Source organism: Loxodonta africana, chromosome 6 (assembly GCF_030014295.1).
Source record: "Loxodonta africana isolate mLoxAfr1 chromosome 6, mLoxAfr1.hap2, whole genome shotgun sequence".
Lineage (NCBI taxonomy): Eukaryota > Metazoa > Chordata > Mammalia > Proboscidea > Elephantidae > Loxodonta > Loxodonta africana.
The window spans coordinates 95792988-95818131 of NC_087347.1; the positions used below are offsets into that span (position 1 = coordinate 95792988).

General features: G+C 38.8%; 1 protein-coding gene across 3 annotated transcripts in view; it reads left to right on the plus strand.

The window, feature by feature from the left end:
• Nucleotides 1-215: 215 nt before the first annotated feature.
• The window catches only part of ARL5A (ADP ribosylation factor like GTPase 5A), a 35238-nt gene continuing 10309 nt past the window's right edge, over nucleotides 216-25144 (plus strand). For 2 of the 3 annotated variants that reach the window (XR_010322313.1, XM_003405845.4), the window contains exons 1-4: nucleotides 355-555; nucleotides 15273-15333; nucleotides 15733-15880; nucleotides 17723-17806. Coding sequence is in view for 2 of the 3 variants with exons in the window: in XM_003405845.4 (XP_003405893.1) it covers nucleotides 510-555; nucleotides 15273-15333; nucleotides 15733-15880; nucleotides 17723-17806 (339 nt within the window). In the remaining variant the exon portion in view is untranslated. Of the gene's footprint in view, nucleotides 295-354; nucleotides 556-15272; nucleotides 15334-15732; nucleotides 15881-17722; nucleotides 17807-25144 lie in introns of those variants that run through there. The other variant, XM_023542954.2, reaches the window with a different exon arrangement.

The following is a 25144-nucleotide window of genomic DNA, read 5'->3' on the forward strand; positions in this document are numbered from 1 at the left end:
GCTACAGCAATCTGTCAAGAGCCACCTGCCCTGACCCACAGCAACCGCTGACTGGAATCCCGGCTCACGGCTGCGGCCTCCAAATCGCCGCGTTATGCAAATATGTCAGACCCCGGCGAGCGCCCTTTCCCAGGCTCCGCCCATTCGATCGCGCGCCTGCGCCCCCAGGCCCCACCTCCTTACTTCCCCCGCCCGCGTGGTCGCCTCCACCGCAGCCGCCCGAGAGGAGCTGGGGGAGGACGGTGGCCCGCGAGGTTCGTCGCAGAAAACGCGGCGGCGATGTCCGCGAGCCAGGCGAGTGCCGCGGCGGCAGCGGCGGGGCCTCGCGCGCGGCAGGGCGGCCTGGGCTTCGGCCTCCCTCCGGTTCCCGGGAAGCGGGCCGGCGGCAAGCGCGGGAGCAGCAGCAGCAACAGAGGCGGAGGCTGTGGCGCGTCTCTCTCCTCCGCCTCAGCCTGAGCCGGGGGAGGCCAGGCGGCCCGGGTGGCTGGAGGGGGGTCCGCAGCCCGAGAATGGGAATTCTCTTCACCAGGATATGGAGACTGTTCAATCACCAGGGTGAGGGGCTGTGGCCGAGGGTATATGGGTAGGGGAGAGGGTCAGTCCTGGCCGGGTGGGGTGGGGGTCTCCGAATACTTCCGGAGCGTGGGCGGTGCGGTAGGGCTCGACTGAGCGCCGGGGGTGAGCTGCGGCGCTGGGAACCCGGGCCGTTCGCCCCTACTCCTCAGCTTGGGCATGGTTTCCAACTCGCAGCCCTTTCTAAGTCCTACGGGGCCTTTCTAAGAAATCCATCTTGCAAATACACCCATTGCTCTGATTTAGATTGGGAGTGGAAAGGTTTCTTGCCCCACGTTCGACCTCCCGGGGTGGCACAGCCTCGCCTGTCCTTCTCCAGCAGTTGTGCTTGAACGACACAGAAATGCTGGGATTCTCTGAGATGAAGGTTGTAGGTTATGGCCCTGGCTGCAACACTGAGCTATTGAGGGTTACAGAATGCGGAAAACATGAGGAATAGCTGTTGAATTGCCAGGTGCTCCTAAGGAGCCTTCCCTCCATCCTAGCCTTCTTTTTGGAGGGCTCGTCTACGTTGTGAATAGTGATGGACTTCTCTCCTTTTGCCTTATTTTTATCTGTGTTTGTTAAGTAAGATGAGATTTTTCTCGTGTTGCTTATTTAGTTTTTTTTTCTGAGTTAAAAATGTTAAAGTGTTTGAATGAAAGCAGTTAACCGTATACCGTGTGAAACATATGTTAGCTGTAGGTATCTAGCAGGCTGTTAAGTATGGAGTGTATTATCATACACAGATGCGTAAATTCATCCTAACTCTTAAGCATGGCCTTGAAATGCATGTCAGATTTATTGAAACTTGTTACAAAACGAGTGTATAAAACTGGGAAAGAGGATACAACTTAAATAAAAATATTTCATAGTTACTAAGATACATTGTAGTGGTATACTTTTTTTTTTTTAAACTAAGATTGGTTGAGTCATCATTCCTACTGTCAGTAACTTTGTTTTCGGTTTTTTTTCTTGTGTAAGCTCGTGGTGGTGTCACATCCCAAAGTTTTCTACTTATGAATGGTGGCTTCTGTTACATACACCTACTACCCCCACCTCGTTCTTCATGATTCAGCGCCTCCTATAAGAAGGTGATGGGAAAGGACTAGAACTGGACTTGTAATGCTTGTGTATCTTAAAAAAAGAATGATAGGGTAGATCACATAACACTAAATGGAAAGGTAGCATTCCAAATAATTTTTCTGATAGTGACATTTTTCGTAAAGTGGAGTAAACTCTTTCTCATCCACACTATCTCTGGCTGTCTGTCTATTTGGGGAGAGAGAATGGGAAGCAGTCACAGAACCTCTCCAGGCCTAGCTGTTCTCACCTGTAACTCCAGGGATTCCAACTGAGGGACTGTGGAATCTACAGATCTTGAAAACCTAGTTTCTAGATCACAGGTACCTTGTCTGTAAAATAAGTTAAAAATTTATCTGTAAGACTGGTGGTGCTTTTAAAGCAGGTAAGATCTAGTTTTAACATACATGATTTTTTTTATCATTTTTAGCAAAGCTAATGTTATAACCCTGCTATGAGTTTTAGAAACTCTTGCTTGTTAATTGAGCTCTAGTACTGCAGAAAAGTAGCTCTCTCCACTTTCTATTTTGAGTCAGTGATAAAATTGTTTCTGTAACTTAAGAATGAATTAGAGCTTTGCCCACAGCTCCTTACCAATAGTAAATAATACTGTTCCGTGCATTGTGACTGCTAAACATTGCTAATAAATAAAAAAAAAAAAACCATTGCTAATAGTAGTGCTCTTATTACCTGTATTTTGTGATAATTTTTGGCTGAACGTTTACTTTGGTGTTGGGAAGTTAATAGCCAGAAGGATTAATGAAGTCAAGTTCTAGAAAGTTAGATGTCAGTATTGTGAAAATGTGAGTGACGTCTTTCTACTCTGCTACATGATGTGCTTATCTTATCAGTAGTGTCACTTTTTAAAATATTCACCGTTAAAGCTAATACTAGATACTTGTTGGTATATTTGGTTCTGTGTTAAATTGGATATGGATGCTTTATTTTATCTTCAGAAGAAACAACACACTTCTGTATTCTTTTCACAGAAACTCTTTGGAAGATTTTGGGGTATTACGTAATTTGCCATGCTGAAGTTTGGATAGGTTGAGCGCCCAAGAAAAGCTAATTGGGCACTGCTCAAACTAGAAAATCCAGAGATTGCATTAGGCAATATTTAGTTTCAGTAGAGTGTGAACTTTCTTCTAGATGTTGTCATATACATCATCTTTTTTTTTTTTTTTTAATGTTTCAAGAATCCTTAGAAGTAATTGTTCTTTTCCCCTGGCAAGAGGAAACTGAGGCTCAAGTAGAGTGATTTTCCCGGGTCACACAACTAGTATATGCCACAGCCAGGCAAGTTAAAACATTTAAGGAATGCGTTGAAGATTCTTGGTCTTGTAAAAGAAGAGAGTGACATCATTTTCTCCCTGTGAGGTTTTTTTCCCCTTTTTCCTGTTAATGGTTCCTCAGTAAGCTGTAAGTCTTTATAATTTTAGGACTTTCAATTGTCGTTGATAGGTGCTGTCGAGTTGATTTTGACTCATAATGACCGCATATGACAGAACTGTCTCTCATAGAGTTTTCTTGGCTGTAGTCTTTATAAGAGCAGGTCACCAAGTCTCTCTCCAAAGATCAGCTAAGTGAGTTCAAACTGCCAACCTATTAGTTCGCAGCTGAGCGCTTAACTGTTTTGCTCCTTAGGATTTTGAATAGTGGTTATTAATGTCTTTTAGTAGAGAAGGGCTTGTGATCAGTGCTTTGTTTATAAATATTTTTTAAGCACCTGCTTTATGCCAAGAACTTTTTAGGTGGTGGGAATAAGGCAGGTAACAAAACGAAACCCCTTGCCCAATGGAGCTTTTTATTTTGTTGTGGGGTGACAGAAAATTAACTCCATCTCTACAAATAAAAATTTTTTTTTTTTTTTACTACAGATAAAATAATAATAGTTACATTTCCTGACTTATGCAAGGTTAGATTCTAAGTGTTTATTGTGGGTCAGTTGATTTAATCTTCACTTACTTGATTTTGCAATAATCCAGTGGGGTAAATACTATTCTTCCTGTTTTACAGGGGCAAAGAAACACTAGGTAACTTGCTTAAAGTTCTAGAATTAAAAGTGGTAGACCTGGAATTCTAACCAAGATTGTCTGGTGCCAGAGTCAGTGCTCTTAAAAGCACTTTTCTTTGCATAAAAAGGAGGATTTACATTAGATAAAAGGAAGAACCTTCTTACACTAAAGTGAACTGTGAAAGAAGTTGTGGAATTTCCCAGTTAATAGCTTTATTTGTATTTCTCTTCTGATTGGTACCTTTTATCACTCATCTGCTTGGTTCTTAGAAAAGGAATTGTGAGTTGTAAATGAATGAGTGCTGGAGAAGCCACCCGTGTGTCAGGAGTCTGGTACTGGGAAACCTACCTCTGTTTCTGATTTTATTTATTTATTTTTAATTGCATGAGAGTTCAAAGATGTATAAAAAAGCACTTAGGGAAGCTGAGTAGCCAAAGGAGTGGACTCTGCCAACTATTAATGTATTGCCTAACTTTAAAATCAGTCTTGTTTCCTGCTCTGTGGAAACGGAGATGGGCCCTTCAAAATTTTTCTTTTGCCACTTGACACAAAGTTAAGCTTTGTGGACAGCACCCGAGGGAGATACTGCTGGAGAAAAGGGGTTTTCTTCCTGGTTACTCCACCTGCTCCTGCAGCTCAAGCATCATCTCCAGTGTCCGGCTTTCGCACAGCATAGGGACCAGCAGCAGCCAGCAGCTTCCCCCAGCACCCACCTCAAGTGGTTTCATAGCGAAGGGCCACCATGGAAACACTTCCCAGTGAACAGCTTTCTCTAGCACCTTAGAGAGAAGATCTCTAGCAAGTTTAACTAGCATGACACCACAGCACCGTCTCTGCCATTCATTGAGCCGCGGCCATTCCCTCCAAGGCCATCCCTGAGGTGGTTCTTCCCTCCAAGGCCATCCCTGAGGTGGTTCTTCCGTGGGTGTTCTGTCTCAGCCTCGGGGGTGGTGGATATTCTTACATGTGAGCTTTACACTTACTTAATACTACAAAATCCCCTGTTACTTTAATCCCCTGTTGTAGTTATTTATTTTTTTAAATATTAGACTTTCCCTGTTCAAATTATTGTGCAGTTTCTATCTCCTGATTGGGTTTCTAATTTTGCCCTGTATAACCATTGCTTTGTTTTAGCAATCTCTTAGTGAAAAAGAGCAGTTCCCCCCGCCCTCGCCCCGAAACTTCATCACCATTGGTATAAACAGCAACTTTATTTTCAAACTCTTTTTTGAATTGATGGTGTTTAGAAATCTTGAAAATTGAATTTTTAATACAAAGTGATTTGGTTGTTCAGATACTTCACTGTTAACCCTTATGTTATCCAGATCTGATTATTTATTCACTCATTGAAAAATACTTTATTAAGCACATGCTTTATTCCAGGGTCTGTGTAGGCACTGAGAGAATGGTACTGAACATGGCAGGAATGGGTCTTCTGCTCTCTGTGAAGGACTAAGCTATGAGCTGGGAGTGAAGTCAGGATGACTTCCATTTTTTCTGGCTTTGTGTTTGTATGGATGGTAGTATGATTGATTCAGAGATAGAAGGCCTTCAGAATGAGTTACTTTTTTTTTTTTTTTTTTTTTGCTTTAACTACAGACTGGTAGGTAGAGGCATATATTGATTTTTAGAAACTGGCAATGAATGGAACTGGTAAGCTGCATGGACATGCAAGAGAAAATGAAGGAGAAGGGAAATAAAAGTAAGGAGTAGTTCCATGACAAAGCAGTAAAGTATTAATTGGGAAACTAAAGCCGAAGTGATAACTCGAAATTCCATCCAAGTATGTAACAGCGTGTAGTCATTTTGGCTTATCTCAGTAAATGCAGGTATGCTGTTGCATCAAAACAAACCTGTTGCCAGTCCAGTCAATTCCAACTCATAGTTACCCTATAGGATGGAGTAGAACTGCCCCGTAGGGTTTCCAAGGAGTGCCTGCTTTATTTGAACTGCCAACCTTGTGGTTAGCAGCCATAGTACTTAACCACTACACCATTGGGGTTTCCTATAGGTAATACAAAAGAAAAATCATATTGACAGTGACCCGTTGTAAGCACAAACACTTCTGATTCACATGCATCAAATAATTGGAAAGGCCAAAAATTTTGTTACATTTGCCCACAATGAAATTACCTTTTAGTATGCATGTATCAGTCCCTGGGTGGTACGAAGGGTTAGACATCCTGCTGTTTGCCAAAATGTTGGTGGTTTGAACCACGGCTTTGAGCCGTTATTTTTTCTGTTCCAGGTATCATACTGGTCTAAAAAATTTTTTAAATTTGGTTCTCTTCCGGTTTCACTTCGTTGACCATAACTGAACCGATTCAGATCAGTTTTTTACTCTACGATCTCAAATTTATATTCTGCAAATGGATAACCTGGGGTAATTTAATCTGAAGAAATATGGTTACCAAATTCGTTCCTTATATTGTACATAATACCGCATTTTCGTATTAACTTGAATTTTGTTCATCCCAAGCTTTGTAATTAGTATCGAAAGTAGCAATATTAAACTATTTTTCCTACACATTTATTAATTAAATCTAAAGTGACAGTGATGTTCAGTTTTAATCACTGTCTCAAAACATGTCAATAGAAAGAAAAACATGATGTAAAATATTTTTTTAATATACTAGAATTTATTATAGCACCGAGTCACTTTAAAAATATTGTTGTAATAAACACATTCCTAACATACTGTATAAATATTAAATCGAAGATTTGAAATGCTATTTTAGGAGGAGATTCTCAACTTAATACCATAAAACACACTGAAAACACTTGATTTTGGTATAGGTGACATTTCAGTACTAACACTTAATAAACCAAAAAAAAAAAAAGAAACCAAACCCATTGCTGTCGAGTCAGTTCTGATTTACAGTGACCCTATAGGACAGAGTAGAGCTGCCCCATAGCGTTTCCAAGGAGTGGCTGGTGGATTTGAACTGCCGACCTTTTGGTTAGCAGCCCAGCTCTTAAGTACTGTGCCATCAGAGCGCCAACACTTAATAAAAAAAAAAAAAGAATTTATTCACAAAATACTAGAAATACAAAGTGTGCTATCACATCTGATATGTCAATACCTAAAGGCAAAGTGCAATAAAATATTTAATACTTTAATATCGCCCCAGTTTTAAGCTGAAGAACTGCCATAATAGTACATAAAATAAACATTAATTACAAATATGAATTTAATTTATATACAATTTATTTAGAAAACATCATTGCAGTAAATCATAATTGTTGTTGTTAGGTGCCGCCAAATTGGTTCCTACTCGTAGTGACCCCTTGTACAACAAAATGAAATATGCCTGATCCTACTCCATCCTCACAATCATTGCTATGTTTGAGCCCACTGTTGCAGCCACCGTGTCAGTCCATCTTGTTGCGGGTCTTCCTCTTTTTTGCTGACCCTCTACTTTACCAAGCACGATGTCCTTCTCCAGGGACCTAAGTACACCTAATTAAAAGAATGTATTTTAATATTTTTTCATTTAAGTTATCCGTGTTGTTTGGTGAGATAATTTCAAACCTGAGAAAGTTCTTTCAACACTGACCTGTGTAGCTGGTGAACCAAAAACTGTCATAGCAGTTTCATATAACTAAGGATATTGTGAGCAGTTTTATTCCCAAAATTCAAGAATACTTTTTTTCTCTCAACTCTTTGTATACCATCAAAGCTTGTTAATGTAGAGTCATATAAATAGAACAGTTGTCTGATCTCAGTTAACTCCTTTTCTTTCATTTGGGGAAACGCATCTCATCAACACCATCATTTGAAACAAGAGAATTTCCTGAATTGCTATCCTTTGTTAAACTTTCAGTATTGCTCTTTTTCAGATTTTCTGTCATTTCCCGAATGCTGTTTAAATGTAATAAGGCCTTCACCTTAAATTCAGAATTCGTGAGAATTTGATAATCTGAGGATCTAGATAAACTGCTCCTAATACACTATCATTTTCAGTGATAATTTTTTCACTGACATTAAATTTTTCAATCAATATGTTTGCAAATGTATTATTAAGAGTACTTAATTTTAGCTTAGTTTCCACCTACGTACCAAAAACATCACTCTGGTTAATTGTTCACTTTGTAGTCTTATAGTACCTTTCTTTAAAGGTTTTAAAGTTTCCAAATTTAATTTCACATATGCCCATTTGTCATTAGAAAAGTAATATTTCATATTATTCTCAGCTGAGATTTTTGCATCCTAGTAAGATTTCTAACATGGTGTATATACTACTCCATCTTGTTGGGTAGTCCAGTACATGTTTCCTTAGATTATTTTCTGAAAATTTGGTAGACAGTGTTGGAATACGAAGTCTTTGAACAAGTTTATGATATTTTCCTAAGAATTCTTCCAGGTCAGCATCCTTTATTGCATGTTTAATAAGTAATTAAAGTGTGCGTGCAGCACGGTTTATACCAGTCTTTTCTTGTGAACATTGTTGCTTTCACCACATTCTGCAATGGTTACTGTCTGCAAGTCAGAGTGCACCAAATCCGTCTTCGAAACTGTCATTTTGCGCAGACATTCGCTGTTCAATTTCACCGTCATTTTCAAGCAGATCAACAAATTTAATCATATTAAAACCATTACCCATGATTACAGAATAAATCTGTTGTAAATCGATCTTGTGGGCTCTAAAATTTGATACTCAGTGTCTTTTATGTACAGATTTGTGTGTCTTTTAATTCTTTCATTCCCAGTGTCAACAGATTTATCTTACTGTCTTGTGCAAACTGAGCATTAATTCCCAGAACTAACCAACTGAATCTACTTTCTACATCCACTTTCAAAGAGAATAATTGTTTTTCCAGGTTACTACTAATTTTGGAGGTGAATTTTAAGGATAAATGAGGTATCATTTCCTTAGTGTTCTCTAAGTTGATTGATATTTTGAACAAGTGAAGCAATAATTAATTGAATTAAAACTTTTATGGAATTCTGAATATTCAAATAACTCAAAAAACCTTAACAGTGACTAATTCAACATATACATCAACAATTGTTTATCTAATTTCACCTTAAGGCATTCAGGAATGGCAAACTTGTCTAATGTTCTTTGTTGCTTGTTCTCAACACTTCCGACACTTTCTTCAGTCTTCTCTGTCTTCTTGCTTTGTACTGCATTGCATTCATCCATATAATGACACTTTAGGTGCCTCTCTAAATTCGCTGTGTGGCCTCCAGTCATATCTGTGTTGCAAATTTTATACGTGCTTTTATTTTCAGTGTTTTCATACTTGAAAAATTCCCAGCACAAATTTTCTCTGATTTGTCCCAGACTAGAATTCAAGGGATAAGAAATAATATTAACATTGGGGCATATTTTATGGTCACTAGTCCTGGTGGTGCAGTGGTTAAGTTTTGGGCTACTAACCAAAAAGTTGGCAATTTGAGTCCACCAGCCACTGCTTGGATACCCTATGGGGCAGCAGTTCTGCCCTGTCCTGTAGGGTCGCTATGAGTCTGCATCAACTTGACGGCAATGGGTTTGTTTTTTTAATTACATAGGAGCCCTAGTGGTGCAGTGATAAAGCATTCAGCTGCTAACCAAAAGGTCTGTAGTTCAAACCCACCAGCCACTCCACGGGAGAAAGATGTGGCAGTCTGCTTCCGTGAACACTACAGCCTTGGAAACCATATGAGAGGGTTCTGCTCTGCATACTCTAGTTCATCCTGTACCAAAACCACCAAACCAAACCTCTTGCCGCTTAGTCAATTCCAACTCGTAGTGACCCTATAGGACAGAGTAGAACTGCCCCATAGAATTTCCAAGGAGCACCTAATGGATTTGAACTGCCAACCTTTGGTTAGCAGCTGTAGCACTTAGCTGCTGTATCAGCAGGGTTTCCTCATTCTGTACAGTGGCTGTAAAAGATGAAGTGACTTGAAACTGTTAACCCCATTTTTTTTATCCTCAACAGGCAGCTAACCTATATTACGAGAAGAGGGAATCCATCTGCTATCAATGTCTTCTGACATCTACTTTATCTTAGTGTATATCTGTGTGTTATCTCACAATAGTTTTTTCCACAGCAGTTTTACCTTCTTGGCATGTTCATCTTGTGGCCAAGTATGATAAAAACCTTTCTTCAGTATTTTTTTTCCCCCATAGCTAGCCCTTCCTTAGAGAAAGAATGTTTAGAATCAGGAAAAGTCCTATGGGGCATAGCTAAAGTAATGAGACACTTGGAAAAACACCTATACCAAAACCCATGTCCAGATAAGGGCTGTCACCTTCAAAGCTATTATGTTAGGAAGCTGGATAGTTTTCCCACTGATGCTGTTACTCAAAATACCTTTTGAAATGCTTTTTACAATTTCTTTGGAGACATATTTTCAAATCATTCTTATCATTGAGTAATTGCACTTCATTTAAGATCATAGAAAGTACACTCTTTTTAGCTCCCTTTTACCTTATGCCCAAGATGATACCAAATGTTCCCCCTCCCCCCTTAAAATAAAATTTATCTTTAGAAGTTAAAAGATATGCCACCATTGGGAATGTTCAAAATGGTGTACTCCAGGGCTTTGAAAGCAATTACAAAAGAAGAGTGGAAAAATATTTTGAAAAATGGTAGCATAGTTAGAATAAGTGTTTAACCTCTTTCAAATGATAAAGGACCTTGTAAGAAACTGTTCTATTTTGTGGTCTCTGTGTATCTTATTTATACATACACACACGCACAAACATACACATGTACATTCATGTGCACGTGCGTATACACACACACACAGGTGTATATTTTAGCCACTCTTTATAGTTACGTATCGTAGATTCTGGCCTGTGTTTGTATGGTTTGTCCTGTTAATTTTGTACTATTTTTAGGGTATCATTTTTCTCATTGGTTGGAGTTATTTATATTTTTTTCTGAATATTGGCAAGTCTATAAATTTAGTCCTGCAGCCGGTACATATGTAGGTGGTGGTTGTTAGGTGCCGTGAGTCGGTTCCAACTCACAGCGACCCAGTGTACAACAGAATGAAACACTCCATTCCTGCGCCATCCACACAATTATTGCTGTACTTGAGCCTGTTGTTGCCACTGGTGTGTCAGTCCATTTCATTGAGGGTCTTCCCCTTTTTCGCTGACCCTCTACTTTACCAAGCATGATGTCCTTGCCTGGTGACTGATCACTCCAGATAACATGTCCAGAGTATGTGAGATGAAGTCTTGCCTCCTTTGCTTCCAAGGAGCCCTCTGGCTGTATTTCTTCCAAGACAGACTTGTTCATTCTTTTGGCAGTCCACGGTATATTCAGTATTCTTCGCCAGCACCGCAATTCTAAGGCATCAATTCTTTGGTCTTCCTTATTCATTGTCCAGCTTTTGCGTGCAGATGAGGCAATTGAAAATATCACGGCCTGGGTCAGGCTCACCTCAGTCCTCAAAGGGACATCTTTGCTTTTGAACACTTCGAAAAGGTTTTTTGCAGCAGATTTATCCAATGCAATACATTGTTTGATTTCTTGACAGTTACTTCTATGGGTGTTGATTGTGGATCCAAGTAAGGTAGGGCGTTACAGAATGATGTTTCTGGAACTTAGAAATAAGGTGACATTTTGATAATGATATTAAAAACAAGTTTCAAGTGGGAAGCTAAAAACTTTGATCCAAGTCAGAGATCAGAGTATGGCCTGACGTGAATTTTGCTTGTATTAGATTTATGGATAGGTGCTTTTTTTCCCATAGAACTGAAGAAAAGATATGCTATCAAAAGGGAGATGCTTACTTTTGGAACACAGGAAAATGTTGAGTTAGGCAAAATTGCCTTACCTTTTTAAAAAATTTCGCAGGTGGAAAGGTACCCTACACTGATGCAAGCATGACCCTACTGTGAAGATGGGTTCAGTCATCATCTTGGCCTATAACACTTCCTTTGATTTGATTCCATGCTCCTCAAGTAATCTTTTGATTTAATTCATCCTCTCTATATACTTTTCCTTAGGACAACACTGCACTTGTCTCGTGATTTTGAACATTTGGTCTCATCGTATGTTACTCATTTAGAATTCTTATTTATTTGTCACTTCTGTAAGTTGCCGTCTCTGAGTCCTGTCTGCTCCGGGATAGGAGCAGGATTGAGTTTGTGGACTTGGGAGACTAAGGGTCATATAGTGGGTAAATTTGTTAGAGGAATGCCACCTGATGAGGCCTCTTCGTGGTCCGTCAACTGACCTTCCCTTGGCATGCCCTCTAACCATTAACTCGTCCACTTTCAACAAGTATCGTCTTTGTAGTTGAGCATTCTCGGTTCTCTTACCCTACCACCAGGAGTTACTGCTCAGTCAGTTTCAACTCTTGGTGACCCCATGTGTGTCAGAGTAAAACTGTTCTCCATAGGGTTTTCAGTGGCTGAGTTTTTGGAAGTAGATCGCGAGGCTTCTGGGTGGACTTGAGCCTCCAACTTTTCAGTTAGCTGTTGAGCATATTAACTCTTTGCACACCCAGGTACTCCTCTTTCACCCTAGTCATCTTTAAAGTTGAAACAGACTGAGTTCTAGGTTACTCAAAGGATTTTTTTCGGCATAGTTGTTAGTTAAGAGCTTGGCTGCTAAACAAAAGGTCAGCGTTCAAATCCACCAGATACTCCTTGGAAACCTTATGGGGCAGTTCTACTCTCTAATAGATTCACTGTGAGTCAGAACTGACTCAGTGGCACCTAACAATAGCGTGGAGGGGGGGTAGTCATGACCCTTTAGGATCCTAGTGGTTCTAAGCTGCCTGCTCTTTCATCAAAGTAATAGATGATTAGATTAAAGTGGGTTGCAATTACATTTTTCTATTTCTTTGATCTTATTTTGTATAATAACAATTAAAAAAACACCAAACCCATTGCCGTCAAGTCAATTCTGACTCATAGTGACCCTATAGTACAGAGTGGAACTGCCCCACAGAGTTTCCAAGGAGAGCCTGGTGGATTTGAACTGCTGACATTTTGGTTAGCCAGTGTAGCGCTTAACTACTGCACCACCAGGGTTTCCTTTGTGTAACAGGAGGTACCTATATGGTGTTAGGAATTCCATTCTGTAGTAATTGGCAGTATTTGGGAATCATCTACCATCTGAATTGAATGAAAACCCTTTTTCTTCAAGACTACCTTACTCTGAGGTATTGTAATCCTCAACATTTATTGTTTAATTAATGGGTATTAATTAATTAAACATTTGTTTGGCATGTCCCTTGTGCTAGGAAGAGTTGTAGTCACTAGGAATGTACAGATGATTAACATGTGGTTTGTATACTTAAAGGATGTCTCACTAAGCTGGAATTAATGCATATAAGTATGATAAGTACTGTGTTAAACCCGTTGCCGTTGAGTTGATTCCAACTTATAGTGACCCTGTAGGACAGAATAGACCTGCCCCATAGTGTTTCCAATTAGTGGCTGGTGGATTTGAACTGCTGATCTTTTGGTTTGCAGCAGAGCTCTTAAACACTGTGCCACCAGGGCTCCAAGTGGTATATTAAACCCTACCCATTGCCGTTGAGTCGATTCCGACTCATAGCGACCCTATAGAACAGAGATGTAAAGCAAAAGAAAGTGGTTAATTCCTCTTGGAAAGCTTGACCTAAGAAGCTTTCCCTAACTGGAAAATTGGAGAACATAATTAGAGCATAGGTACAGACCATGAGTAGAGGCAGAGAAGTGTTTGCTGGGAACATATGTGCCAGTTTGCGTGTGTAGGGGGACTGGCTTTAGCTCCACTTTAGATACCTGGTGGTAGCCATGACAGATCAGGATGAAGCCTAGTCAGTTTTTGACTGGCTTTATTTATAAGGCTGTGAACTTGTACCTTGTCTCCCTGTCAAAAATGAAAGCCATTAATTTAAGTAAGAGAGTGGCATTATCAGATCTATAGTTTAGAAAAATTACTCTGGAAACAGTGGGAAGATGGGTTGGAAATAGCCCACTTAGGGAAGGTTTTACAGTAAGATGATGAGGGTTTCAACTAGGACAGTGAGGAGGAGACGGCAATTTGAGGATATAATTTTGAGGTAGAATCAACAGAACTTGATGACAAATTAGATGCTGAGGTTGAGGGAAAGGATGAAGAAACTCCAAGGGCATCTGAATTAATAGCAGCACTATATAAAGCAAATTAGGGAAGAAAGAAGTAGAAATAGGTTAGAATGTCAGGTTTTGGATATGTTGAGTGACACTACGTCTGTATACTAGGTAAATTGGAGCTTAGGAGAGAACTGGGAACACAGGCTGGTGTTAGACACTGCTCAAGTGCTATCTAAATTATTGCACAGCAATGAAAGATAGGGAGAACTGTTCCTGCTTTGTGTTGAGGAAACTTAGGCTCAGAGAAATAAGACATTTGCCCAAAGTCACATAATTCCCTATATTTTTCCATAGTGTTTCTGTTATCTGTTGCTACGTAATAAATCTAAATTTTGTGACTTAAAGCAACAGTATGTTATTATCTCTCATGGTTCTGTGAGTTGTCTGAATGTAAGCTAGGAACTTCTAGCTTAGGGACTTCCGTTTGGTTGCTGTCAGATGGCAGATCGGGTTAGAGTCACTGAAGGCTCCAGCAGGCTGTATATCCAAGATGGCTTTTTTATTCATGTGTCTGGGGTCTCAGCTGGAATGGCTAGCAGAGCTGGGGGCTGACAGTACATCTTTTTTCTACAAGGCCTCTCCGCATGATTAGCCTGGGCTTCCTCATTCAACAGCATAGCCTTCTTGGGGTAGTTGGACTTAAGTGGTGGCTGGCTTGCCCTAGGGTGAGTATTCCAAGGGAGCCAGGGAGCAGCTGCAGGTTGTTTAATGATCTAGCCTCTTAAGTCACAGGTCACCATTTCTGCTGCCTTTTGTTAAAAGCAAGTCACAGGGCTAGCCCGGATTAAGGGCATGGATATCCAGTGACTATCTTTGGACACCACATTCTCCCATACACTGCTCTTTTTGGGAATGGTTGATAGATAGCATAGAAATGGATGGATCTTAAAGGAACCTTGCTAAAATGTGAGAGGATGAATGTTTCAAGAAAGAAGAGTCACTGGGGGGAAAAAAAATCAAGATACAGAGGAAGAAAACTAGGAGAAAGTGAGGCCACAGAATCAGGGGAGGGGAGGTGTCACTACCACCATAGCCATAGGTCCTTAGGTTGGTTTGTCATATCTAGGGAGCGTTATGTTAGAAGGGTGCATTATAGCTTAAATGTACTCATATGCTGGGGCCTGACCTTTTGCTACCCTATACAAAAGGCTATCCTTTGTTTTTCTTTCCCATTCACCTTACCTCACATGTACATGCCAGTTGAAGCCTAAAATTCCAGTCATAACCTGAGTGGTTTAATCCATTGTAAAGCATTTACACTTAAGTCATTTGTAAATTGTTGTGATTACATTTGGCATACATTACTGAGAATAGGCTTTCATAAGGGCAGAGTGCCTCAGTTCTCTGTGTAGAACGGGGAGTGAGGGAAGGTAAGACTAATGGCACGTTTCTGCTGGCCTTGCTAAGATGGTCTTTTGAATTCTAAGAATGTATTAAATGCCATACACTGAATTGTAGCATACACAGAGAAGAAATCGGTGAAATAGGGAACTTCTGGATTTTTGTTTATAATTCATAAATCACCGTTTTTTTTAAATTTCAGAGCACAAAGTTATCATTGTTGGGCTGGATAATGCAGGGAAAACTACCATCCTTTACCAATTGTAAGTATTAGCTATTTTTTTTAAAAATTATTTTTTTGTTTTTAGTTACTTTTTCTGCCTGGAAATTCTTTGATTAAGGAAGACAATAAAAAATTATTTGGAACCTTAAGCTACCCTGTAAGAAAGCAGGCTGGCCATAAACCAGAGAGCAGATTTAAGCAACTGTTTCTAAGCAGCTAGAAATTTATGACATTGGGTTTGTCGTTCAGTTGTTTCACGCTAAAGCTCTTTTGCAAACCCTTAGCGCTCTCTCGTTTTGAGTTAGTGGAAAAGGGGTCTTTGGGTATAAAATATAAAAGGAGGTCATGCTGATTTGTCGCTTTATTGAAAAATTAGTCAAACAGGCTAACTTCCTTGCTAATTGTAACATATATGAACTGTTTGGTTTTTTTTTTTCAGTTCTATGAATGAAGTTGTACATACATCCCCTACAATAGGAAGTAATGTAGAAGAGATAGTGGTTAATAATACACGTTTCCTAATGTGGGACATTGGTGGCCAAGAATCTCTTCGTTCTTCCTGGAATACTTACTATACTAACACTGAGGTAATGTTTCTTAATACACTAAAACTTCTGTGAACCCAATGCTTGGGAAATGCCTATATTTTAACCCTAATCGTAGGTTAATATAAGAGTTTAAGCATAGTAGAATCTTTGATTCCCTGTTTTAGAGTCATTGGTTTGTGTTTTTACTTTTATTGAACATCTTTTAGGAAAATTGGTAATTGATTAGTCTGATTGTGTGTTGATACCAGAACTTGTCTTAAAGAGTTGTTTTATAATGAATTCCATCTCATGGTTTGTAATTTCATTTATTTCTTAATATTTATGTTTGGCTGAGTGGAAGAAATCGTACTTATATGAGAGCTTTGGTGGTTTAAATTCTGGCCAAAGTTTTATTGTGCATTTTCTTTTATGCAACACAAATACACATTAATGAATTCTTTTTCTTTTGATTATAAAGCAGTTTAGACATGATCATACGTTTTTATTTACATGTTACTTCCCAAGAGAACATTTCAGGTCTGTGACATTTGAGAGCTTCATTGTATAGACCTTGTGAATTAAAAGACTGTGACATTTGTTTTTGTAAAGTTGATTATAAATAAAACGTATATCCATAAAGTGTATGAAAATGGTCTTAAGTGTCTTTCTGATGACCTGATCTCCTAACACTGCATTAAGCATTTGTTCATATTTTTTTGGAGGAAAAAAAACCAGCCAAACCCATTGCCCTCAAGGTGATTCTGCCTCATAGCAACCCTGTAGGACAGAGTAGAATTGCCTCATAGGGTTTCCAAGGAGTGGCTGGTAGATTGAACTGCTGACCTTTTGGTTAGCAACCAAGCTGTTAACCGCTGTGTTACCAGGGCTCCATATGTGGTTAGTGGTCCTTTGTATAATGTTGCAGGTTTCAAATTCATGCCAACACCTTGAAAATTAACAGCTTTATGAAAATATCTTGCAATAGGGTGGATTTTTTAGTAACAAAGCCACCCATCAGTAAACTATCAAGTAAGAGGAGAGGTATACAGGAGTGATTCTCTTATCTATCTGCTGTCTTACTGTTTATGAAATCTGAAGAATTAAAACAAAAACCCTGAAAATCACAGTAGATTATTTGGAAATCAAAAAAACTAGGTTTGAAAAATAAATGGTGGCATGTTAATAATAGGCAGTCAGGATAAACTTGGGCACTGCAAATGTCATCATAAAATGAGTAAGTTAACTTTATAGCTGTTGCTGTTGTCCCTGGCCTTTTTGGTGGTTGTGGAGTTAGGGAAGAGATGCAGTGTGGCTCAACCCGCACAGCTCCTTTCTATATATTTTACCACATCTTCTAATGCCAGCCTCATTGTCAGTTTAGGAAAGGGTGTGCTTGCAGGTAGCTGGTGCCATTTATATAAAGAAAACAACATGGTTTTACATAAAGACTTGATCTTTTCATTTGTTGATTTTTTAAAAGTTGATCACATTAATTTATTCCCATAAACGTGCCTTTTAGGTTTTCAAATTAACGTTGATAAATATCTCCCTAGAAGAAGAATTTAGGACTCTAATATGTTTGTTTCTTATGGATTTATAATGCAAATAGATGGATATAGGCTCATTAATACTCAGTATATTAATTTAGCAAACCAGCATCTGTTATATATTGGTTACAATATCAGCATCATATTTTCTCAAAAATTAGTATATATTCTTGACCTAAAAGTGGATCAGATTTTTAGGTCTATTGACGTGCAGTAGTATCTCTGGTTTCCTAACAATACCATAAAATTCTAATTTTTTGACATTTGTAGCCTGTAAATCAACTAAGCACGTATTAAATTTCACAAATATCAAATGATATGATCACTAATAATTTTTTCTTTTAATTATTTTTAGTTTGTAATAGTTGTTGTGGACAGTACAGACAGAGAAAGGATTTCAGTAACTAGAGAAGAACTGTATAAAATGTTGGCACATGAGGTAAGTAGTATTTTTGCATTAGAGGTGTGGAATGTGTGTATAACACTTTTTCTTTCTACTTTCTATGAGGGTAGTATCTTACTTCAATTTTAAAAAACATATGTTTATTTATTGGCCATGCCTGCTTTATTATTTTGATACTTCCGAAATTGAAGGTGTATTTGAAAGCAGCAGAAAGATTGTGGAGTCAGTTGTGGAGCTTTATTTCAGTTATATAAATTTGGTCTAGAAGTTTTCTTGGTTAAAGGAATTCCTAAATGTGGCTTTTATTTTTCGTTTTGGATAGATTATTTTTATAGAGGATTAACATTGGATGTGAGATTTTAAAGTACTAAGGTACATAGCATGTCTTGATTGTTACTTGGTTATCAGACTGACATTTAAATGTTACTGCTCTAAATAACCCCAATAAGAAATGAGATGGGCGATATCATAACAGACCCAACTGAAATTAAAAGAATCATACCAGATTACTATGAAAAATAGTACTCTAACAAATTAGAAAACCTAGAAGAAATGGAGGAATTTCTAGAAACACACTACCTTCCTAAACTAACACAAACAGAGGTAGAACAACTAAATAAACCGAGAACAAAAGAAGAAATTGAAAGGTAATTAAAACACTCCCAACAAAAAAAAAAAAACCCTGGCCCTAAAGGCTTCACTAGACAGTTCTACCAAACTTTCAGAGAAGAGTTACCACCACTACTACTAAAGGTATTTCAGATCATAGAAAAGGGTGGAATACTCCCAAACTCATTCTATGAAGCCAGCATATCCCTGATACCAAAATCAGGTAAAGACACCTCAAAAAAAGAAAATGACAGACCTATATCCTTCATGAACTTAGATGCAAAAATCGTCAACAAAATTCAACAACATGTCAAAAAGTTAATTCACCGTGACCAAGGGGGGTTCATACCAGGTATGCAAGAATGGTTCAACATTAGAAAAACAGTCAATGTAATCCCTCACATAAATAAAACAAAAGACAAGAACCACACGATTTAATCAATTGTTGCAGAAAAGGCATTTGACAAAGTCCAACACCAGTTCATGATAAAAACTCTCAGCAAAATAGGAATAGAAGGAAAATTCCTCAGCATAATAAAGGGCATTTATACAAAGCCAACAGCCAACATCCCCTAAATGGAGAGAGCCTGAAAGCATTCCCCTTGAGAACGGGAACCAGACAAGGAAGCCCTTTATCACCATTCTTATTCAGCATTGTGCTGGAGGTCCTAGCCAGAGCAGTTAGGCTAGATAAAGAAATAAAGGGTATCCAGATTGGTAAGGAAGAAGTAAAAGTATCTCTATTTGCAGATGACATGATCTTATACACAGAAAACCCTGAGGAATCCTCAGGAAAACTACTGAAACTGGTAGAAGAGTTCAGCAGAGAATCAGGGTAGAAGGTAAACATACAAAAATTAGTTGGATTCCTCTACACCAACAAAAAGAACATTGAGGAGGAAAACACCAAATCAATGGCATTTACAGTAGCCCCCAAGAACATAAAATACTTAGGAATAAATCTAACCAGAGACATAAAAGACCTATTCAGAGAAAACTATAAAACATTACTGCAAGAAACTAAGAGAGACCTACATAAATGAAAAACATACCTTGCTCATGGATAGGAAGACTCAACATTGTGAAAATGTCTGTTCTACCCATAAGCGATCTATAGATACAATGTAATTCCGATCCAAATTTCAATGACTTTTTTTAATGAGATGGAGAAACAAATCACCAATTTCATATGGAAGGGAAAGAGGCCCCAGATAAGTAAAGCATTACTAAAGAAGAAGAACAAAGTGGGAGGCCTCACACTACCCAATTTTAGACCATATTATACCACCACCGTAGTCAAAACAGCCTGGTATTGGTACAACAACAGATACATAGACCAATGGAACAGAATTGAGAATGCAGACATAAATCCATCCACATGTGAGCAGCTAGTATTTGACAAAGATCCAAAGTCAGTTAAATGGGGAAAAGACAGTCTCTTTAACAAATGCTGCTGGCGTAACTGGATATCCATCTGCAAAAAAATGAAATAAAACCCATACCTGACACCATGCACAAAAACTAACTCAAAATGGGTCGAAGACCTAAGTATGAAATCTAAAACAATAAAGATGATGAAAGAAAAAATAGGGACAGTGCTAGGAACCCTCAGAACATGGCATAAACAGTATACAAAACATTACTAACAATATACGAACACCAGAAGAGAAACTAGATAACTGGGAGCTTCTAAAAATTGAACGCCTATGCTCATCCAAAGACTTCAGCAAAAGAATAAAAAGATTACCTACAGACTGAGAAAAAGTTTTTAGCTGTGACATTTCCAATCAGCATTTGATCTCTAAAATCTATATGATACTGCAAAAACTCAACAACAAAAAGATAAATAACCCAATTAAAAAATGGGCAAAGGATATGAACAGGCACTTCACCAAAGAAGACATTTAGGCAGCTAACAGGTACATGAGGAGATGCTCATGATCATTAGCCATTACAGAAATGCAAATCAAAACTACAATGACACACCGTCTTACTCCTGGCATTAATCCAAAAAACCCGAAATAATAAGTATTGAAGAGGCTGCAGAGAGACTAGCACACTTATATACTGCTGGTGGGAATGTAAAATGGGATAACCACTTTGGAAATCGATTTGGCATTTCCTTATAAAAGCTAGAAATAGAACTACCATATGATCTAGTAGTCCCACTCCTTGGAATATATCCTAGAGAAATAAGAGCCTTTACACAAATAGATATATGCGCACCCATATTCATTGCAGCACTGTTTACAATAGCAAAAAGATGGAAGCAACCAAGGTGCCCATCGGCGGATGAATGGATAAATAAATTATGGTATATTCACATAATGGAATACTACACAATGATAAAGAGCAATGATGAATCTGTGAAACATCTCATAACTTGGAGGAATGTGGAAGGCATTATGCTAAGTGAAATTAGTCAGTTGCAAAAGCACAAATATAGTGTGAGACCACTATTGTAAGAACTCAAGAAATAGCTTAAACACAGAAGAAGATATTCTTTGATGGTTACGAGGGTGGGGAGGGAGGGAGGGAGAGGGGTATTCAGTAATTAGATAGTAGACAAGAACTATTTTAGGTGAAGGGAAAGACAACACACAGTACAGGAGAGGTCAGCACAACTGGAGTATACCAAAAGCAAAGAAGTTTCCTGAATACAACTGAACACTTCAAAGCCCAGAGTAACAGGGGCGGGGGTCTGGGGACCATGGTTTCAGGGGACATCTAGGTCAGTTGGCATAACAAAGTGTATTAAGATAACATACTGCACCCCACTTTGGAGAGTGGCGTCTGGGGTCTTAAATGCTAGGAAGTGACCATCTAAGGTGCATCTTTCAATTGGTCTAAGCCCACCTGGAGCAAAGGAGAATGACGAACACCAAAGACACAAGGTAATTATGAGCCCAAGAGATAGAAAGGGCCACATAAACCAGAGACTACATCATCCTGAGACCAGAACTAGATGGTGCCTGGCTACAATCAATGATTGCCCTGATAGGGAACACAACAGAGAGTCCCTGATGGAGCAGAACAGTGGGATGCAGACCTCAAATTATTGTAAAAAAAGATCAGGCTTAATGGTCTGAGACTACTAGAAGGACCCCAGAGGTCATGGTCCCCAGGCCTTGCGTTAGCCCAAGACTGGAACCATTCTGAAAGCCAACTCTTCAGACAGGATTAGACTGGACCCCGGAGGTCATGGTCTCCAGGCCTTGTGTTAGCCCAAGACTGGAACCATTCTGAAAGCCAACTCTTCAGACAGGATTAGACTGGACTATAAGGCAGAAAATGATACTGGTGAGGAGTGAGCTTCTTGGCTCAAGTAGACACAAGAGACTACGTGGGCAGCTCCCATCTGGAGGGGAGATGAGAAGGTAGAGGGGGACAGGAGCTGGCTGAATGGACACGGAATACAGGGCGGAGAGGAGGAACGTGCAGTCTAATTCGGGGGAGAGCAACTAGGAGTACATAGCAAAGTGTATATAAATTTTTGTATGAGAGACTGACTTGATTTATAAACTTTCACTTAAAGCACAATTAAAAATAAATAAATGTCACTGCTCTTAGATTTCTCTAGTATTATCTGTTCGACTAAATAAAGCTATATGATGAGCCATTTCTTCTTAGTCCTTGAAAAATATTACTGGTACCATAATTTAAAAATTGAATAAATTGAATAATATAGGCAACTCAATAATAATAGAGACTATAAAGTCATAATAATTACTATACTGGCAATCGATTATATTTTTATGCTTTTTATTGCAGATGCTACTTTCTCAACTCATACTTATGGTTGGGATAGAGAAATTAGTATTTAGATGTGTAGAGTGTACATTTTTCTTTTAGTGGAATTTTATTAAAGCTTAAGAAAATTGGAATGTCTTTGTAGTGAAATTTTATATTGATTTGATGATATGCTTTTGAGATTTGAATTTAGAAATTTGGCATGTTTCATGTAACCTTTCAAGATTTTAGAAAACCAAGTAAAGTTAGTTTTGTAAATTGAGGTTCCACATTTTCCTTGTAGTGCTCATTCCCACCAAGATGTACTTTCCCCTATTACGGACTCTATCCTGACAGCTGTGTAAACCTCCTGGGGTTTTAAAAGAGATACATTTTTTTTTTAAGGGGACCAGTAGGAGTAATAGTAATAGTAGTGCCAGAACCTACCAAACTTAAGGGGGGAAAACGCGAATCAAGATCAACCTGGGCTGATCCCTCTGTACGTACCCCGACTCTTCAGCCTCTTCACCAGCTCTGACACCAGCCGTCCCTCCCACGGCCCCCTCTACTTCTCTTCTGGATTTGATAATCTGTTGCAATGGCCACAGAGAACTCACAGACCATACTTTACAGTTAAGTGGTTTATTAAGGAATAGGGCACAACTAGGGTTCAGGATCAACAGACTACAATCAGGATCAGGAAGCATGTAGACAAAGCCTCCCTTCTTCAGTGCGGTACAGCTCACTCAGCTCCTCTTGACCATGCAGGCCTCCCCTCAGGCACCACCCTGCACCAAGGACAGGCCTCTCTTGACGCTACCATCTATTACTGCAGGCTCTGCTGCTAGGCCCTTTCTGGGCCTGTTGCTGTCTCCGGTGACACAGACTTTGACCACGTTACAGCTCTTGTAGGAGATTCCTTGCCTCCTGCCTTTCTCCGCATCTTTTCTCTCCTTTCTTCTGCTTCTCTTCCCCTGTTCTCTGTCTGAAAAAAATGTCTGTGAGGCTGGATGCTTAAATACACAAACTCCTTGTCGGTTTCAAGGCACGGCACTCCCTCTTAGTAGGCCACAGAGACACCATTTGCATAGTAGGCTGTAACTCACCTCATGTGCATAGTCTGTTGACCAGTCCCTTGCAAGGTGCCCACCAGTCACAGCGAAGGCTGCAGCCCAGGACCAGATGAGAAGTATCAAACCAAGTTGCTTACAGCTTGCCCAGGAAATGTCATTCAAACTGGACAAAGGTAACAAACCCCCTGGGGTAGAGAACTAGGGCAAAGTTAACTCCTCGAGGCTTAGGGGGAAGATCTCTCAAACTGTTTTTCCAAAGAACCAAGAGAAAAGGCCATAGAAAGCCATTTCACCACATACCTAGTTCTAGTTCAGGAAACAAGCAGTAAATCATAAAAGAGGCAGATGACTAAGGATTTTTTCTTTTTTCCCTTTTGTATTCTGTTAAAATGTAGCATTCTTTAATATATACCAAAGGGTTGTTTCATTGTTATAAAAACTTTGAAAAAAGAAAAATAAGATACAAATGCATTTGTTCCTTGGCTATATTTTTTACTCTGTTAGTACGGTAATCAAATAGCCTCACATTTGATTTGTACTCTAATTGACCAATATGTAGCAAGGTCAGTATATAAAGGGCACGGTAGTTGAGTCCAAGCAAAGTCATTGAATTTTACTAATTAGGGGCAGTAACTTAGGCAGGTCACTTAACTTTGTCTGTTAACAGATGAGAAACTGAGGCCCAGAAAGGTTATACAACTTGACCAGTTTTTTAAGAGCCTAGATTTGAACTTAGGCACTCTTACTCAGGAACTCATGATCTTTGCTAGGATGAAAAAAAGAAAAAAACTTTAAGTAGGGCCTAGCTGGAAAATGGAAGGAGACTGTATAGGGAGACTGCCTGAGAGGAAAGGAATTAACAGATGAAGTTGGGTAAGAAAAAACCCAGTGCCGTCGAGTCCATTCCGACTCATAGTGACCCTAGGACGGAGTAGAACTGCCCCAATAGAGTTTCCAAGGAGCGCCTGGCGGATTAGAGTAAAATGTAATTGGTTTGAGAAGATTTGGGAGAATTCTGGAGAGGGATAAATGGATCAGAGAAACAGAATGTATGATTGAAAAGCAAGTTTAGACATGGGGCTGCAAAAATACTGCAGTAAAAAAATCTTACAGTTAACATTGTCGTTGATAATGATCCTTTACATATATTACAAGATACAAAACTATAAAATGTTTTAAAATATTTCTTAAAGCTTCACGTTACGTCAAGTGCAAAACTTTAAACGTCATGAATTTTCAAATAGTTTAAACATAAAATATGAAGTTTTATTTAGAATGACTCAGCGTCTAGGAATTACCTTCACAAATGAAGATTTGAGAAACAAATTGACAACTGTATCTGGCATACAGAAGATGCTAGGTAAATGTGCCTTGCATTTATTGTTGTTCATCGCCTTGACTAAACTAAAATATATTTTAGACCCTTAGAAACAGAAATCTGTATTACGTAGTATAAATTTTTCAGAGTGTTTAAAATGTGTACAAAATTGTTCACCTTGTATATTGACCCTTTCCTGTTAAGTCAAGTTGATTAACAACCTTAATCTATCTTTTCTATTGTTATTATAATGTATATTTGCTTCTGAGGTTATTTAATAAAAAGCAGAGGAAGATTTTCTTTCGTCTCTTCCTAAGTAATAAGCAGGTATTTTTTTTTTTTAAATAAAAAATACTGAAGCCTGTGAGATCCAGAAAAAAAAAATTACATTCAATATGAGGGTTTTTGTCTTGTTTTGAGTTGGTTTTCCTAGAGTCTTCAGTAAATAGCTTTATTTATTGTAATTTCCAATTTTCAGTCCAGAGGCTCCTCCAAATAATTATTCACTCAGAATGATGAACACAAATTCCCGATAAATAAAATAGCACAGACTGTATGTTTTAACTCGTTTCATCTGTTTCTAATGTCAGACGTTTATTCTTTGAAAAGGCTAACATTAGCAAACCTGACCTATATAAAGACTTC